The following is a 17,045-nucleotide window of genomic DNA, read 5'->3' on the forward strand; positions in this document are numbered from 1 at the left end:
CGGTTTGAGTCGGTTATGATTTGCTTATTTTGAGTGAGATAACTACGATGTATGTATATTTTAATTAAATACTTAATATTTAGAGGTGTTTAGGTTAAGTTTGGTTAGGTCAGGTAGAATTCTGCTTTCCATAATTCGTTGTTATAGTTTCCATAATTTTGTTTCTAAAGTATTATATTATCATCATGTTTTGGTATATTTCATCAAGATTAATCTAATTTCACTTCTTGAGGATGTTCTGTTTAACAGACAAGTGCCACAATTGTGTATCCAAATTAATTTCGAAATTGAACGTCATAATGTTAATTTCCAAAGAGACGGCGTGTCAAATAATGCTTCTGTGAAGTTAAAAATTGTACGTATACGCATATGGTGTTAAACAGGTAATAATTAAAAGAAACTTTTCCCCCCAAAAAAAAAGTTTATTACTTTTACATATATTGAACTTGAGTCGATAAAAATGCTATAAGAAAAGATTTCTGGCTTTCGTTTTCTCCCTTTTCTCTTCAGGTTCTCCTTCGGTAACCCTGCTGTAAAGAACAGTGCAGTATAAACGGCCTTTAGTATGCAAACAATTACTCATAATAGTTAGTCTCTGGTTTGCCTCTTTCGAAGAGAAATACCAAAGAGAAAAATATGCACAAATGCTGTTTCTACAAAATGTTACCATCCATGGCACAGATGCATTATTTGTGGTTCATTTTAAGGGTTGAATTATCTTTTTTCTTTTGGTAATTTTTTAATAAAATGTAATACTGTTTGGTGTGTTGAATTTCTTGCTGGCTGTGTTGTAAACCACAGTTTATTCAAAGGCACCAATTTGGGGGTGGGGGGGTCATGCCCCCCTAGACTTTGAAAATTACCTTCTTATTTAAATTTCACAGCTATTTTCTATTTTAGTTGTGTGCTATATTAAACCAGCGAGACTGGCTAACTGGTCGTTTTTTTTTGTCGCGCTATGCTTCGTTTTTTTCACAGCTATTGAGTAGCACGGTTACTTTTCGATGACCTTGTTTTGAAATGTCCTGTCTGCCCCACTCTTGTATCACCCTAATTCCACCATTAGGAGACAATCTTGTTTTGAAATGTCTAAGAGCACGTCTGCATTCGCGCGTCTACGCTATTTTATTACCCAATCCTCGATCGGAAATGTGATTTCTGAATCATAGTTGCCAGGTGGTGCGCATTTGCGCCATTTGGGTGCTTTTTTGAGTTGATCGCGCATTGAACTTTTCGAATTGGCGCATCGCGCCGATTTTGCGCATGTCAAAAAAAATTGCCGCAAAGTGGGCGCATTTTGCCTTCACAATAACAATAACAAAATTCCAAATCTTAAAGTCTAGTATTTACTGAGAATTTTTGCTAACAAATTCAGGTATCTGTCTAAAATGACTGATGGAATTTTCAGAACCCCGTAGGGATTCTCATATTGCATTCCAGTCTCCATGACGACCTAAGTTTTAAATTATCCGCGTAGTTAAAAAACCAAATGGCAAAGTGGTCAAATTTTGATAAAAAAAAAAAAATACAGAAAAGAGTGGGAAAAGCTGACCTTAGTCCGACATAGCTCAAGCAGCTTTTTCTCTCTTAAGCTCACCCATCAGCAACCCCTTCGTCGAGAGAGTGTTTTCTGTTATGCATCTTGTCAAGTACAAAATTCGAAACAGGATGCACTTTAAAATGCTTAACTCTACTGTGACCATCCGACTTAGGCTAAATTGCCAGGGAAAGTGCTGCAGGGACTTAGATTCTACACGATCAATGCTAAATAAATCTACCATTGATATGTATTATACCGAAAAACCGTCCAAAGAAAACGAAGATAAAACTCATGAAGAAATTTTGGGCGATATAGAAGGAGGGTTTGCTGTTTAACTTTGAAAATGATCTTGAATACTAGTCGAAGATAAATACAATATATGATTAAAAAATGTACAAAAGTAATTCTAAGTTTATTAAAAGGAAATCACAAATAAAATAACAATCGGAACCGTTGAAGGACCTTGCCAAGTATAATTTTGTCTCATATGTATGTCTTTGGCTTCTGTTTCGTGACAAAATCTAAGAACATTGTCGTTAGCCTGCAATTTTATACATAGTTGCATTAATAACGGCCGGTCTAAAGTCTTATCTTTGACTTGGTCGTTCTTGTCGTTCTAATTTATATTTTGAAAGCTACGAAACATTTTGTTCTGATAACTAAGTTTGAGAATTTACATCTTTTGGATGCTTAGATTCGCAATGTCATAAAAACATTGCATAAAGAACTAAAGTTTGATGTCACTTACCTAAATGACATTTCGGAGAGATGTGACCTTCAAGGATTATGCTTCTTTTTAGTTCTGCATTAAAAAAGCATATCTATTAGCTATATTTATGAAATGTGCCTTTAACTTATACGTTTTGCATAAATTTTCAATATTGCAAGACCAGTATACTGAATACCCATCTCTTTTTTTTTGTTCTGTAATCACAATTTCTATTGTTGATAGGGAATAATTCAGCATATCAGCCAGAAATAATGTAAAATACCACCGTAGGTATTCGCAAGTTATTTTTTTTTTTTGTTAGATCTTCTTTAATTCTCTTTTTTATTTAATTCTCTGACATACCAGAGAACTATGGAAAATATCTTTCTTGTCAAGCCAGAGACTAAGAACAGAAAATTTCGACCACAAAAGCCCATATAATCAGTCAAAAATTCTTCACTGTTTTAGATTTCGGAATATGGTGCCGAAATCTGTCAATAAAGACTTATAAAGACTTAATCCTACCAATTTTGAGTTCTAGTATTCTGAAAAGCAAAATTCACACTATCTGGTAACCACAGTTTATAGAATTATCCAGTAAGTTTATCGCAGATCATTTCTGGTCTTCATTCTCGGTGCGAACAAAAAGCTCCTCCCATTTATTTCTGCATTAGCGGGTTAATGTGTTTTCGTCAATCAATGAAAATGGTTACAAAGTGCATTATTCGTAATTGCAAAAGCAGAAAAAAAGTTGGTGAGCCAGCCAAGTGGTTTGCAAGTGTCCCATCTCACAGGTATTACTTAATTTATATACAAATTATTAATTAATATTTTTTTTACATACAGTGGACTCAACTGATCGGCCTATGTAGGATTTTATAAAAATGGGGGCGGGGGGTTGACAAAATTTGTGAAAATAAGGAATTTTTACTTCTTCTAATAACTGGTGGAGTAGGTGTGATGGTTTCAGGGGCGGATCCAGGATTTTTTTTAGGGGGGGGGCGCAAAATAGGTTGATCCAACAAACTTACATTAGGAGCAAGTTTAATTAATGCAAACTGGCGTTAATTAGGTAAATTACCCTACTTTATACTACTATTGGGGGCCACCCCTCGCCCCCCCCCCCTCTGGATCCACCCTTGGCTGGTTTATCATTTTTTTTTTCACGTCATGATGTTTATTTTCTACGATATTTATTATCTATATAAGACTACTTTCGTTTTCGATCAATGTTTTCGTATGAAATTGCCAGACCTTTCCTGAACTTTAAACAATAAACACCTCTGTTTGAAAATCTTTGCACTTAGTGAATTTAGATAACGATAAGGGTTCCTGATTGAGACCAATTTTAGGACTTGGGTTCTAATTATTGGTTGCTGTGGTAAAAGTTGCCATAATAGCCCTATCCAAGAAAATACCAACCGTCTGTTAAGAAGTGTTTTTCGTAAAATTCTTTGGGAACTTTCAGAAAATTTTATTTCTACTGATCTTAAGTTTAATATGGCCTTTACTTTTCTTTAAAAAAAAAACTTTCTTTTTCGTAAAGTTTTCGTAGTGTATATATATATATATATAAAAATATATATATATATATATATATATATATATATATATATATATATAAATATATATATATATATATATATATATATATATATATATATATATATATATATATATATATATATATATATATATATATATATATATATATATATATATATATATATATATATATCGGCGCGTACAAACAACTCCTCTCATTTGATCTGCCATCAGCGGTCCAATTACCCTGGAACACGTATTTTGGCCGAAACTTTCTCAAAATGCCTTTGAAACCAACTCGAGACTTCGAAACCTACTTGTAATTCCTATAAACATCTGAACTAATTTTATATATATATATATATATATATATATATATATATATATATATATATATATATATATATATATATATATATTTATATTTATATCGGCGCGTAATAAATTAATTTAAAATTAGTTTCTTCAGAATTAGTGTTCCAACGTTGAAGCCAAGTTTCGCGTCCAAGAGAAATCTGACTTGTCTACCCGTGAAAAGAGCTGATGCCGCTTATGTTTATATCTGCAAAAACGTTTTCTGGAGCACTCGCACCTCGGTCCGGGTTTTTATAATGGGTGAGATAGGGAATGATCATACTGCTAATTCTATAAACTGTGCTGGTAACATTGTTTCTGAATTTCTGTTTTTTTTTGTTTTTTTTGTTTTTGTTTTTTTTATCCCTGCAATATCTAATTTACCCTGAATTTCGAACTCCATCCAAAAAATATGTATTGAAAATGCGCCAATGGCGCATTTTCGCTTCCCTTGGTGCGCTATCTAAAGTCAGGCACTTGGCATCACTGTTCTGAACAGTGTTCATTCAAAACTAAGCTTCAGCTGGTCAGCAGTGATGCCAAACGTGGTCTAATTGTACCATTTTGGTACATTTCACCTCTACTGGTACAATTTAGTACAATCCCATAAGCTATGGTACATTTTACAAAATTATGGTACAATGTGGTACAATTCAGTATTTTCGTACCTATGTCTGTATTATTTGACCTACAAATATTTTATTTCACCCTGATCTGTTCGGCATAGTCAAGATAAGGGACAGACAAGCAGTCACCTGAGTGGGGGCAAAGAATAGCATATGTTAAATACGTAACCTAACCGAGGTACCTCCCCCCCTCCCGAACCCCAAAACAAGACTTTAAATACCTTATACGCAATTAAAACCACGCTATACATTGTATTTCTTTACAGCGGTGTCTTGAATCATCCCGTAGAAATGGGTTTTTCGTCGCGTCTACAGTTAGACATATATAAAAGAGTAGGTATAACGAAGGAGTACATATATTGTTATATATAACATAATATATTGTGCAAGGAAACCAGTCACAAAAAAAACGCCAGATGGGTTAACTGCAAGAGACCGCTATAGAGAAATGTAATGCAAAGCGTGGTTTTCATTGCGTTTATGATATTTAAACTGTTGTTTTTTTTGGGGTTTAGGGGGGTACTTAGGCTAGGTTAGGTTACATATTTAATATAAGCTATGCTTTACCCCCCCCCCTAATGTGCAAATATATAGTCCAAATTTGTTTATAGACTATTATATATTCATCCTATTTTATTTCACTAGCATTAACCAAACTTGACTTCTTTACCAGTATATAGAAGTCACCATCTAATGCATAAGTACTATATATATATATATATATATATATATATATATATATATATATATATATATATATATATATATATATATATATATATATATATATATATATATATATAATAATATACATATATATACATATATATACATATATATAATATATATATATATATATATATATATATATATATATATATATATATATATATATATATATATATATATATATATATATATATATATATATATATATATATATATATATATATATATATATATATATATATATATATATATATATATATATATATATATATATATATATATATATATATATATATATATATATATATATATATACGAGGGCTATTCAGAAACTAGGGAACGTTTCCGTCAGACGCCGCTAGGCACGCGGTGATCACGTATGTCTTGGTGTGCACGTGCTCGTAGCTTCAGTCGGCATCCTGCCGTCAGAACGAGAACATCCCAGCCCTGCCCGCTGCAATTTCAAATCCCGCCAGCTGTGAAGTGCGGTCCGTAATACGGTTTTTGTTAGCAAAAAACTAAATTTTTTGACTTTCTCGAGCGAGGTGCAACAATCAACTCTGGTCGGTACTGCCAAACACTGTGCAAGCTGAGAAAAGCAGTGCAAAACAAGCGCCGAGGAAAGCTATCGTCAAAAATTTAGTTTTTTCATGACAATGCCCGACCTCTCACGGCGAATCGAACTGCAGAACTTATTGACTCATTCAAATGGGAGATTTTCCCACATCCACCCTACAGTCTCGACCTAGCACCAACTGATTTTCACTTGTTCCCGAAGATGAAAAACTGGCAAGAAACACAGCGTTTTGATGACGACTACGAGCTCCGGGCTTGCGTCACTGAGTGGCTGAGATTGCAGGCGGCAGATTTCTGTGATGAAGGAATTTCGAAGCTTGTTCAACGCTACGATAAGTGCCTTAATTTGTTTGGTGACTATGTAGAAAAGTAGCATTTTAGTCACTCTTTTAGATGTATATAATAAAATATTTTTCCTGTACCTAGTTTTTGTTTTATTACAAAACGTTCCCTAGTTTCTGCTCAGATAACTCGAAGTTTATAAAGCCAGTTCCGGTTTTAAAAATAAAAGATGATTTAAGGTGATTTAAAAAATAGTGAAAGACATGGTCTCTATTGTACCATTTGTGGGGATATATCAAACTCGACCTTACAAGGTGAGTGGAGCATCTTTTAAAGGTATTTTGGAGAAAAATATTGTTTCAACATTCAAATCTCCAGTACGTGTTAGACATGACCATAACCCCCAAAGTCATTTCCTTAATCAGTCTCAATTTAAAAAGAATTTTTTTTTCCTGTATTGTTTGTAGGCGGTAGCTTATACTAGGGAGGGCTACAGGAACGATCCTACCCTCTATCGAGATCTTCATAAAAGGGAAAAGGGGATTTTATGGAAACTATTAAATGGAAAATCAGGTCTTGGCAACTGCTTTTCGGAAATATGTTGTAAAAATACAACGTTAAAATGTAATTTTAGCCCCTGAATTGCATTAAAATCGTAATTTGGGATCAATTTCAAGCGGTGCTATAAATGGTCGTAAATGGCCGAAACGACTTTTGTTGGCCTGTAGTACAATTGTTTCTGTAGTAATATATGTTACCCCAAACAATTTCTTCAAGTACTGGCAGGAGTAATTTACTGTATTAGAAGAGAAAGAAAAACAAAGAAATGGAGAGATAAAGTGAAAGAAAATGTCTTATGCAAAATTTTCATAGATAGTACTTTACATCACCGACGATCCGCGTGTTACGCTTCGCGTAACACGCGGAAAAAAAAATTGGGATATGGTACATTTTTTTGTCTTTGGTACATTTTTCATGTCATTTGTGGTACATTTTGTTTTAAGGTATTGTTAACACTGCTGGTCAGTATTTCTTTATTTTTCTTGTGAAGAATTCGGAATCAAACTATGAGTAAAAAGTGACAACAAACTTTGGATTTTTTTGCGGTGAAAATGCAGAAGAAAATGGAGAAACTGGCAGTAGTGTCAGCGCTCAAAGTGTCGGGCTATTGGAGATAAATTCCCCCATTTGTGACATTCTTTCGGAAACAAGCGGAACTATAAATGGCTCAGGTCAACATGAAAGTTCGGCCTGCATCCCTGAATCCCTTGCGAGTTCCATTACAAAACCATGGAGTAGATTTGATGCTGTGTATTGCCCAATGTTATGACGGCGCATCCGTTATGAGTTGGGAATTAAACGGAGTTCAAGCAAAGTTTAGGAAAAAGGTGCCTTATGCAATTTATGTACACTGTCACGCCCACAGATTAAACTTGGTTTTGACTGACTGCCTAAAAAACATAAGCGAGCTTTTGGAATTTTTTCTCTGTGGTGCAAAGACTTTACGCATTTCTATCATGCAGCAAAACTCGACACGAGCTATTTGTAGAATCCCAGGTATTAGCGGGCAAAAAGTCTTAGAGCTTTAGAGCACCGTCCAGACTCGCTGGTTTTACACAGTCCGCTATGTTTCGAAGGTGAAGACCAGATTTGATTGTGTTGTTGCTGTGCTTGCCGCAGTCTCTGATAGTTCCAACGGCGAGGCAGCGTGTGAAGCAAAAGGACTACCGGACAAATTCAACTCTTCCTCTTTTGTCTCAACTTTGCACAAAATGGAAAAAATATTAGTCAGTGTAAATTTTTTATCAGAGCATTTTCGATCCGAAAGTTTGTTGATTTATAAGGCACTTGCATTGATTTCTGAGACATATGAGCCACTCCAAAAGCTGTGAAATGATAACGAATGGAACAACTTAAGCATAAACGTATCCGAATTCTTCGCTTTACACGATATTCAGGAATTGAAATTTCCACAATCTAAAACCAGTGCCCGAAGCAAGAGAAGTCAAGCCATTTCCATTCGTCTCAAAGACTTTCTTTCAAACTCAACAACCGGTAAACGCAATACCATTCAGCCAGTTCAATCAGACTCCGTTAAAAGTCTGTACTTTGAGGTAATAGACCGTTTCACGAGCGAGATGGACCAACGTTTCGTGCAAAATATGCCTCTGCTCGACGCTCTATCTGCCTTCGACCACTAAGTTCGGATTTTCTCGAACTTTCGAAAGTGAAAAGGGTTATGTGTCATTATCAAGGGATTCTCTAAGTCGATGACCACACCATGGAATCCCAGCTTTCTCTTGCAAAGCTGCATCTGTCAAAAAGTGATATTTCAAAAATGGATCTCCTTCGAGCTATCGAAATCTTATCCGACCTCCCAGTTTCCTGTTCTGCAGTGCTAAAACTGACGAAGCTAGATACTACTTTGCCTCTGACCACTACCTGCAATGAAAGATTCTTCTCAACATTAGGGTTTTTGAAGGACTATCTGCGATAGATGATGGGAAACGACAGACTCAGTGATCTCATGATAATGGCCGCGGAAAAGAGAAGGTAAAGAAAATGCATTTGGATAGATTAGTCGACGATTTTGCCAAGCAGTGAAGTAGCCGCTACCCCCCTCTTTTAGGTAAGTTTACTCTTCTTTTTTTTGTTATCTTCATTAAAAAAAAAATCCTTGCCCCCTCCCCCTACATTTTCGTGAATTGGCGCCACTGATTTTATTCAGTAGAAAGTATGCTCTTAAATGTGCTTTGTACTTAAATTATCTGCTTTTAATGCTCCTTACTAATAATATCTAAGAATTTGATTTCATTCTGAACGAGCGAATTTTTTTTCAAAAACAAGCAAATTTGAGGGGCTATTTCATTGTGAACGAGCGATTTTTTTGGGTCGATTAGATTCTCCTATATCAGTATTTCTGCAGATTTTCTCTTTAAAAGGTCTACATGTTTTTTTGGGGGGTTTCTGTTTCTTTATGTTTTAGAGGATTATAACTTTAAAGATAAAAGGTTGTGGTATTAGGACTATATCAGTAGAGTTCACTCAAAATGCATAGGAGCATAACATACATGGGTGTTTCGAAGCCGATAAAGCTATATACAAAAACAGAATAAACTGATACAATTAAAGAGAAAACATTTTTTGGGCCTTAAAGCCTTTTAAAATAAAATTATCTATTGCCACTATGTATCTAGGGAGTTTGATTTAAGGATCCCCAGCAGAAAGCTCATTGTTAGCGTAAATAAAATCTCCCGGATTTTCAAATCAAACAAGCAATCACAAGCTTATGACTCCTTAAAAGAAAATGTCCCATTCCATCTGCGAAAATACTCCCTAATCAGACAAAGTCCCCGTCTATTTGGAAAATTGAAATTCCTCCGTTTTTTTTAATAGATGGTTGGCACGTACCTGAATCCGAATTATGATTGTCTTTACAAGTAATTTTAACTACTCTTCATTAAAACTCTCTTTAATACTTCCATGCAAAATAAACTAGTCGAAGCACTTGTATCAGCAGTCCAACGCTTTCTCTGAATCTCTTCTGAACTAATCTTTTGATTCCTAAGAAAGACATCATCCCTTTTTGAAGGGCTTTGACAATTATTCCTTAATCACTTACTTACTTGTACTTGTTGCGGGACCAGACGCGGACGCCTCACCCGGCATCTAGAAGATCACGTATGATTGACTCCCATTTGTCGCGATCTAGTGCCAGCTCTTCAGCGAACCGGAGTCAGCAGCTCTCCCACTTTCTGCCAAACTTTCGAAATCCGCCAATGGGGTCAAGGTCTTTTTTATTCCCTAATTAAATTTATAATTACATTATGTTGTAGTCTTTTACTACTTGTATCTCATACCAATTTTGACATATTGTTTCGCCACCCTTTTGTTTACTAGCCTTATATTCATCTTACGCTGGTTCTACTATTAGTGAACTAGGATAAAAAACAAAACAAAAAAAGTGTTGCAAAGGACTTTAAAGCGTTATGTATCTTCTGAGTCTCAACAATTTTATTCTAAAAAATTTAGCCCGTCTAAAAATATTTTGTCTTAGGAATTTCAGGTCTCCAGTACTTCCTAGGGAGCCATCCCATAATCTAGACATTTCCCTGTTAGTATGTCGCGATACTTAGCAAATAATAGTCAATATTGCCAGGGAGAAACGAAATGTGCATATATTAAGTCCCATTATGTTTCAAATCCATAAGCTGCTGATTTTTCAAAACTGTTGCAAAAGGAACAGGAAACTTGTTATGGAAATTATACACCGAAAGATAAACTTAGTAGGTACTGCATATATAGTCTAATTTGTGTGACTTATTTTTTGGCAATTCTTTTCGTGTTTAGCATTGCAAAGTCTTGGTTTTGAGAAATTTGATGCAGCTGTGATGGCCTGGCCTCATCCAAAAGAGCAGCTATTTGAAGTATGGCCTGTTGCAGAAAACTTAGTTGATGATGGGCTTGTTTCCTGTCTGGGTGTCAGCGACGTCGAAACTCAAACTTTCGTGTCACTCCACGAAAAATCAAGGGTATTGTAAATATTTATCGTTATTTTCTTTCTGTTTTTCTGTGGTTTTCAATTTATATTGAAGTGAGATTTCTGGGGTAACCTCTTTTAAAACGTATTCTTGTAGACAAGGTAGAATCCTAACAGAAAAAGAGCTAAGGCTTCGGTATTTGTAGATCACTTTCCTCATTTTTCTTGCCAAAATTACTTTAACTCGTATCTTTCTAGATATTTTTGGGGCACATTTGTTGGTTGAAAAGTAAGTGTTACCAAATGAATATTCAAATACTTTTGATTTGCGCAAAAAGTAAAAATCATAAGCATATTAAAAATATATTTGTAATATAAACCTGTGAAATTTATTATCTTTATTTATATGAAAACAAAAAATAAAACAAAAGGTGCATTTACAGTGATATTTTTTTTTATTTCTTAAATAAAAATGCTGTTAATATCTACCATATAATCTGTTAATGTTTTTCGTCCTACTAGTTGACCCTCCTCCTACTAGTATCCCCTGGCTGACTTACTCCTACAAATATGGTTTTGATAGCCTCTCTTGTCAAAATAGACAAATTTGAGCACAAATGTATTGTAAACGAATAGAAGAAGAATACTTATGCCTGTAGTATACTTTTTTCCAAGATGTTGGCCTTTCAATTAAACTGTAATATTCGAAAAATATTTCACTGTTTATATTGAACTAAAGGTAGCCGAGCTGGGGTTTATATAATGCTTTCGTAGTATGGTTTTAAACTCTTTTGAAAGTTAGATATAGTTTTATTACTCTTTTAATTTGCTCAACAAACTTAGAATTATTAAAAAGAAATCCAGAGTCAAGTAAAGTTGCTGCTGGATAAATGGAAGCTTACTTAATTTCCTTTTGGGTGAGAAGTTTGATGATCATAGAAAAACGCATAGAATACTATTAAAGGATTTTAAAGTTTTCCATTTTTATTTGTAGTTAACATATTCATAAAACGTTTGGAGACAAAGCAACTTAGAAACTGCTGAATTATAGTGTTCTTTCTTTTATTGTATGTAACTTCGCTAGAATTTCTTCTAAGACGTAAAAAAGAAAGTTGGTAGTCAGGTTCGATCTACTAGTGGATCGATCAGGAATTCTTCATTCGTGCAGACAAAGCCTTGTTGTTCTATATTCCCAAACCTGTTTGTCCCGCAGAACATCGTAAATGCTATTTTAAAAAATTGTGTTCCAGGACCACTTTGAAACATGGAAGCAGTGTTTCCAATTTTACCGATTTTTTGGTAATTTGTCAAATACTCAGCCCCTATTCTGTTAAAAAAAGGAGATACCGAAACTATTGTTGATAAAAAATCAGGAGGTGGCTCTCAAGCTAAAGGCCTTTTACCAGTCTTGTACCAAAAACTACCGAGGTTTTACAGATTGTTTAAAAAGAAAAGTTGAAACACTGCATTTAATTTTTTTTCTAATGTGTTTATAAGGAGTTAAGATATGTTTGTTAAGATCATGTGTATAATGATGTAAGTTTTCGTAAGACTCTGTGCAGAAAACGTTGGTTGTTTTAAAGTTATTTCATGTTATGTATTCTTCCAGAAATTGAACAGAAGAAATACGATCATTTTCCAGTGGGTCATGATGATTTTCTAATTTTAGTTAAGCGTAATCCTTAGTAAAATGTTGGTTAGATTAAAGTTTTAAAGAGTTATTCTTGTGTTCATGCCTGCCCAAGCACCCATTTTGCACCCATGCCTGCCCATGGGTGCTAAATTCGAAACTCTTGATGAATGCGAGAAGTGATTATGCCTACCTTTCCCAAAAATGCTTTTCAAAAGTCCTGTGCTAAAAATATGTTCTCCAAAAGCTGTTTGACTTTCTACTTTGACTTTGACTTCTCCATTTAATTTTGCTAGGAGTTCTATTGTTTGCCTGGTTGTATTGCTTCGCTGTCGGATATGAAAAAAAAAGAATTATCCTCTTACTTGCCGAAAAATTTAATGGTGTTTCTTCCACTCAAAGTCGAACATCCTTCTTTTTTCCCATTTTGTCAGTTTTATGCTTTTGTACGGTTATTTTGAGTTCATTTTGTTTGATTCTTAGTTGATTTTGTTTTTACTCATCATTTGATATTTGTCATCATTAGAGCTTGTGATAAGCATCATTAGAGCTATGCATTAAGCCAAAGCGTTCTACGTTTCAGTACTTAGGACATAGAATTTATTTTTATCGTCTTTGTTCAAACTATTTTCATTATTTTTCAGTTGAAACCAGAGATAGTTCAGATAAATTTGGAGGCATGTTGTGTCGTTCCACCCGAACTTGCCAGTTTTGCTCGAGCCAATGACATACAACTTCTAACGCATAATGACCCCAAAGGTAATCCAAATAATATTTTAATTGGATTAGGTGATGCAATAAGGAATAAAATGACCCTAAATCTTTCGGAATTTCTTGAAAGGCGGTCGAAAGAGAAACATCAAGGAGGGTGGGGTGGAAGAGGAGCATCTGCCAATGTGTAATTAGCATCAGTTGCTACCCAGACGTGATTTAGAAGTGAATTAGTTCAGTTTTTACAAAGTATCTTTTAAATTCTTGGTCATTGGCGTATCTGCAAATTTCGTCTTAAGACCCACATTTTGCTTGGGAGGATGGGTACCTACGTTCGTATACTTTTACTGTCATTTATACGAAGTGGTCAAGAAAGAAATAATTCTCAACAATAACACATATATATATTTGAAGTTTCAAATTAGCAATTTTAGAATGTTTCTTTAAAAATGAAGCAATTCAAATTAGCAAAACACAGCGTTTTCTGTAGCATTTTGGTCAAAAATTTTTATCTTCATTGAGGTCTGCACGGCTCTCTGCTTCAGGATTGCCACCACGGTCAGTTCCTAAAGTGCTACAATTGCCCAAGTTTGCGAGCTGCAAAGCAATTTTCAGTGCTATAGTAAAAAAAAATTAACTGTAATAGTGGTAAAAGAGTACTAAAATAGCACTTTCGTACTATTTTAGCAACCCTGAGCACGTGCTACGGTGCTACAAATAATGAAATAATGTTAAAAAAAGCACTTTCGTGTTACAGGTGGCAACCTTACTCTGCTTGCCCTGTAAGTTTCAAGCCAATTTGTAGCGAAACAAGTTTTAGGCCCACCTTTTGGGCCTCGTAAATTGGTACAGCGGGATTTCGTTTAAGATGTTTGTCATATTTGCTTTATTGAAATAAAATTCTGTTTCAAGTACTTCGGAAATAAGTTCAGTTTTGCGTCATTAGTAAATATAATTGCTGCAGCTTGAAGTTACGTTATTTTGTATCGATAGACAGTTTTATAACTTTCATATATGCACGCGATATATATTGTCGGGTGGTAGACCATAGGATTGACACAGAAAAATAATGTGTGTATTTTTTGATGTTAGGAATCGACAAAACTAACTTTTTAAAGATTGTCTGTCTTCTGCAAGTTTCTCTTGGGCCTGCCTGCATATTATTTTGTAGTCAATGGGGGAAATATGTCTGTAGTTTTTCGATAATTTGCCCTTTTTTAGGTCCCATTTATCTCAAAATTTCTTTCACACTAAGCTTTCCTTGACCCAGGGACTTACGGCTGTAAGTTCCAAAGGATCAAGGACAACTAGTTTTTTATGCCTATTTCTGGGTACCTGAACATTCTCCCTCCTCCTAAAAATTCTTGGTTTTTTTAACCCATGCAACCATCCTCGAAAGTTCCAAAGCAATTGAAAAAAAAAGTTTTTAGCCCTTTTTTGGGCTCCATTTTTGGAGGGGTACCGTAACTGTAAGTTAAATCCTTAAGTTTGTCTTGTTATTTTCAGTTCGCTTGGCCCAGGAAATTAGGGTTTTAAGTTTCAGTCTGTTCAGAAAAAAAATAGGATTTCTAGATACAAGTTTCAAGTTAATCGAAAAAATTCACTGGTTCATATTTAGGGGTCCATGCTCCCGATCTAGTTTTTTTCTTTTGTACATTAGAGTCCCCTTAGCTGGGAAACTTACTGGTGTAAGTGTCAAGCCTTGTAGGAAAAAATAAATCATTGATTCGTCTGTTTCCAGGTTAACCGATAGTTGTCTAAATTTACTTCTGCATTGGGGCCCCTTCAGGCTAAAGGATATAAGTTACAAGCTGATCGTTAAAAAAGTGTATTGGCCCTTTTTGGGGTCCCTCAAAACGATTTTTTGCACCTCGAGTTGCTCTTGTCCCAACTACTTACGGCTGAAAGTTTCAAACTGATCAGGGACAAAATGTTTTTTGTCCATTCCTTGGCCCTCTTACACCCTTCCCCTCCCCCAAAAAGGGTTTTTTCCTCGTAGCCCAGGAAACACTCTTTGAAAATTTCGAGCCAATCGGATACCCAAGATCTCACATAACTCCCCCCCCCCAACCTTTTGACTATGAAACCTAGCTGTAAAAAATTGGCAATTTGCATACTTTAAGGGCCTTGCACCAGGGGATGTTGGGTCTTTTTTCCCCTTGATATATATTTATCGGACCTATCGAGTATTCTGAGAAAAATGACTACCTGGAAATTTTCATCGGATATCTTGTGGGTTGCGAAGATGGGATGGTTCGCAAAAAAGGCGTGGAGGGAGGCTGCTTGCCCTCCATTTACTTCTGACCCTGAAAAAGAATATTAGGACTTTGAATTTCCAATTGAATGGAATCCCCCCCTCATCAGTTTCTACGATTGCGTCTTTCACAATTAGTGGTCAGGAAAAAAATTATAAATGGGAGGCACATGGCTCTTTACTTTAGGCAACGTTAGAGTCTTTTCTCTTAAGTACAGTAGATGCACTCTCTCCCTCTCTCCTTCTTTTCCTATTCCTCTTGCTTTCTTTGTTTATTTCCCCTTCTCTCCCTCTGTCGCTCGAAAGATCATCTGATTTTTATCCCCTTAATTTTTTTTGTTCTATTTTTAATCTTCTTTCAGAGCTTCTGCCAAAGAAAACAATCGAAGAAATTGCAAAATCAACTGGCTGTAACTGGTTAAAGGAGTTTAGTTTGGATTGGGCTGTTAGGTATCAAGCTTTGGTCAAGTGTCGTGGTGTCTTGAAAGCAAAAGGCTATGTCATCAAATTAGTAAAAGATTAACTCTCCTATCATTCCTATTTCAGTAAGTTGGATTACTGGGATCCTATTGTGCCATTGCTTTGTTTTTGTTACGACACATAGCACATGTCCGTTCCATTTGGGTTTTCAATAAATTACACTTTATTATAAAGTAATTTACTTTTCTTTATTTGTATGTGACGTTCAGACACGTAACAGATAAGGGAAGAAACAAGGACTAGACTTAATTGTTCTTGTGCCTGTATCAGGGCCAGCACCTCACCTGGCATCTGAAATTCAGGTTTTTGTCGGGATTTCTTTAACCGTGATCTCCTCTGACCCACAGTAGCTGACCTTGCAGAGTCACCCCAATGAGACTTCCCTTAGTCAAAGGATTAGTGACATTAGGATTCGAATAAAGAAACAAGGACTGTGCTCGCCAAGACTTTCACCTAGGTTTGCTTCTTCACCAGAATAAACTGCACTATTTTAGCAATAAAACAATACTGTCAGAGGGAAAAAGTATTTCTTTCGAAAAACTTTTGTGTGTATTGACCTTTGAACAATATGTATGCATTCGAGTCTTGTGGCACTAGTCTTAGTATATAATTAAATTTAAAAAAAAACAAGTTTTTTTAACTGAAAGTAAAGAGCGACATTAAAACTTAAAACGAACAGAAATTATTCCATATATGAAAGGGGCTGTCCCCCTCTCCTCAACGCCTCGCTCTTTACGCTAAAGTTTTTTTTATTGTTTTATAAAGCAAGTGGTGAGAAAGAGTTAAACATTAGCGTAAAGAGCGAGGCGTTGAGGAGGGGACAGCCCCTTTCATTTACGTAATAATTTCTGTTGGTTTTAAGTTTTAATGTCGCTCCTTACTTTCAGTTAAAAAAAACAAGTTTTTTTTTTTATATATTATCTAAAACCACAGCCTATTGTGAAACCTAATAGATAATATTTTTTTTTATTATTTAATTTCTGAACGTTTTTGAATTAATGCAGGTTTTGATTTTGCTCACCGTACATGAATAATTAAAACGAAATTTGCATATTAGTTTTACTTTTTTTTGGTTAAATGGCTTTCTCGAAAGTTGTTTAATTTTATTTATGAACGTTTTTATTAGTAA

General features: G+C 35.0%; 1 protein-coding gene across 3 annotated transcripts in view; it reads left to right on the forward strand.

Moving 5' to 3' along the window:
- Nucleotides 1-16,093, forward strand: part of Gclm (Glutamate-cysteine ligase modifier subunit) — an 80,847-nt gene extending 64,754 nt beyond the window's left edge. For all 3 annotated transcript variants that reach the window (XM_089105256.1, XM_089105257.1, XM_089105259.1), the window contains exons 5-7: nucleotides 10,712-10,893; nucleotides 13,116-13,230; nucleotides 15,799-16,093. In XM_089105256.1, coding sequence (XP_088961382.1) covers nucleotides 10,712-10,893; nucleotides 13,116-13,230; nucleotides 15,799-15,959 — 458 coding nt within the window. In that variant the 3' untranslated portion in view covers nucleotides 15,960-16,093. The remainder of the gene's footprint in view (nucleotides 1-10,711; nucleotides 10,894-13,115; nucleotides 13,231-15,798) is intronic.
- Nucleotides 16,094-17,045: the final 952 nt, after the last annotated feature.

Source organism: Artemia sp. Qi Xiang Cuo, chromosome 19 (genome assembly GCF_049724085.1).
Source record: "Artemia sp. Qi Xiang Cuo chromosome 19, ASM4972408v1, whole genome shotgun sequence".
Taxonomy (NCBI): domain Eukaryota; kingdom Metazoa; phylum Arthropoda; class Branchiopoda; order Anostraca; family Artemiidae; genus Artemia; species Artemia sp. Qi Xiang Cuo.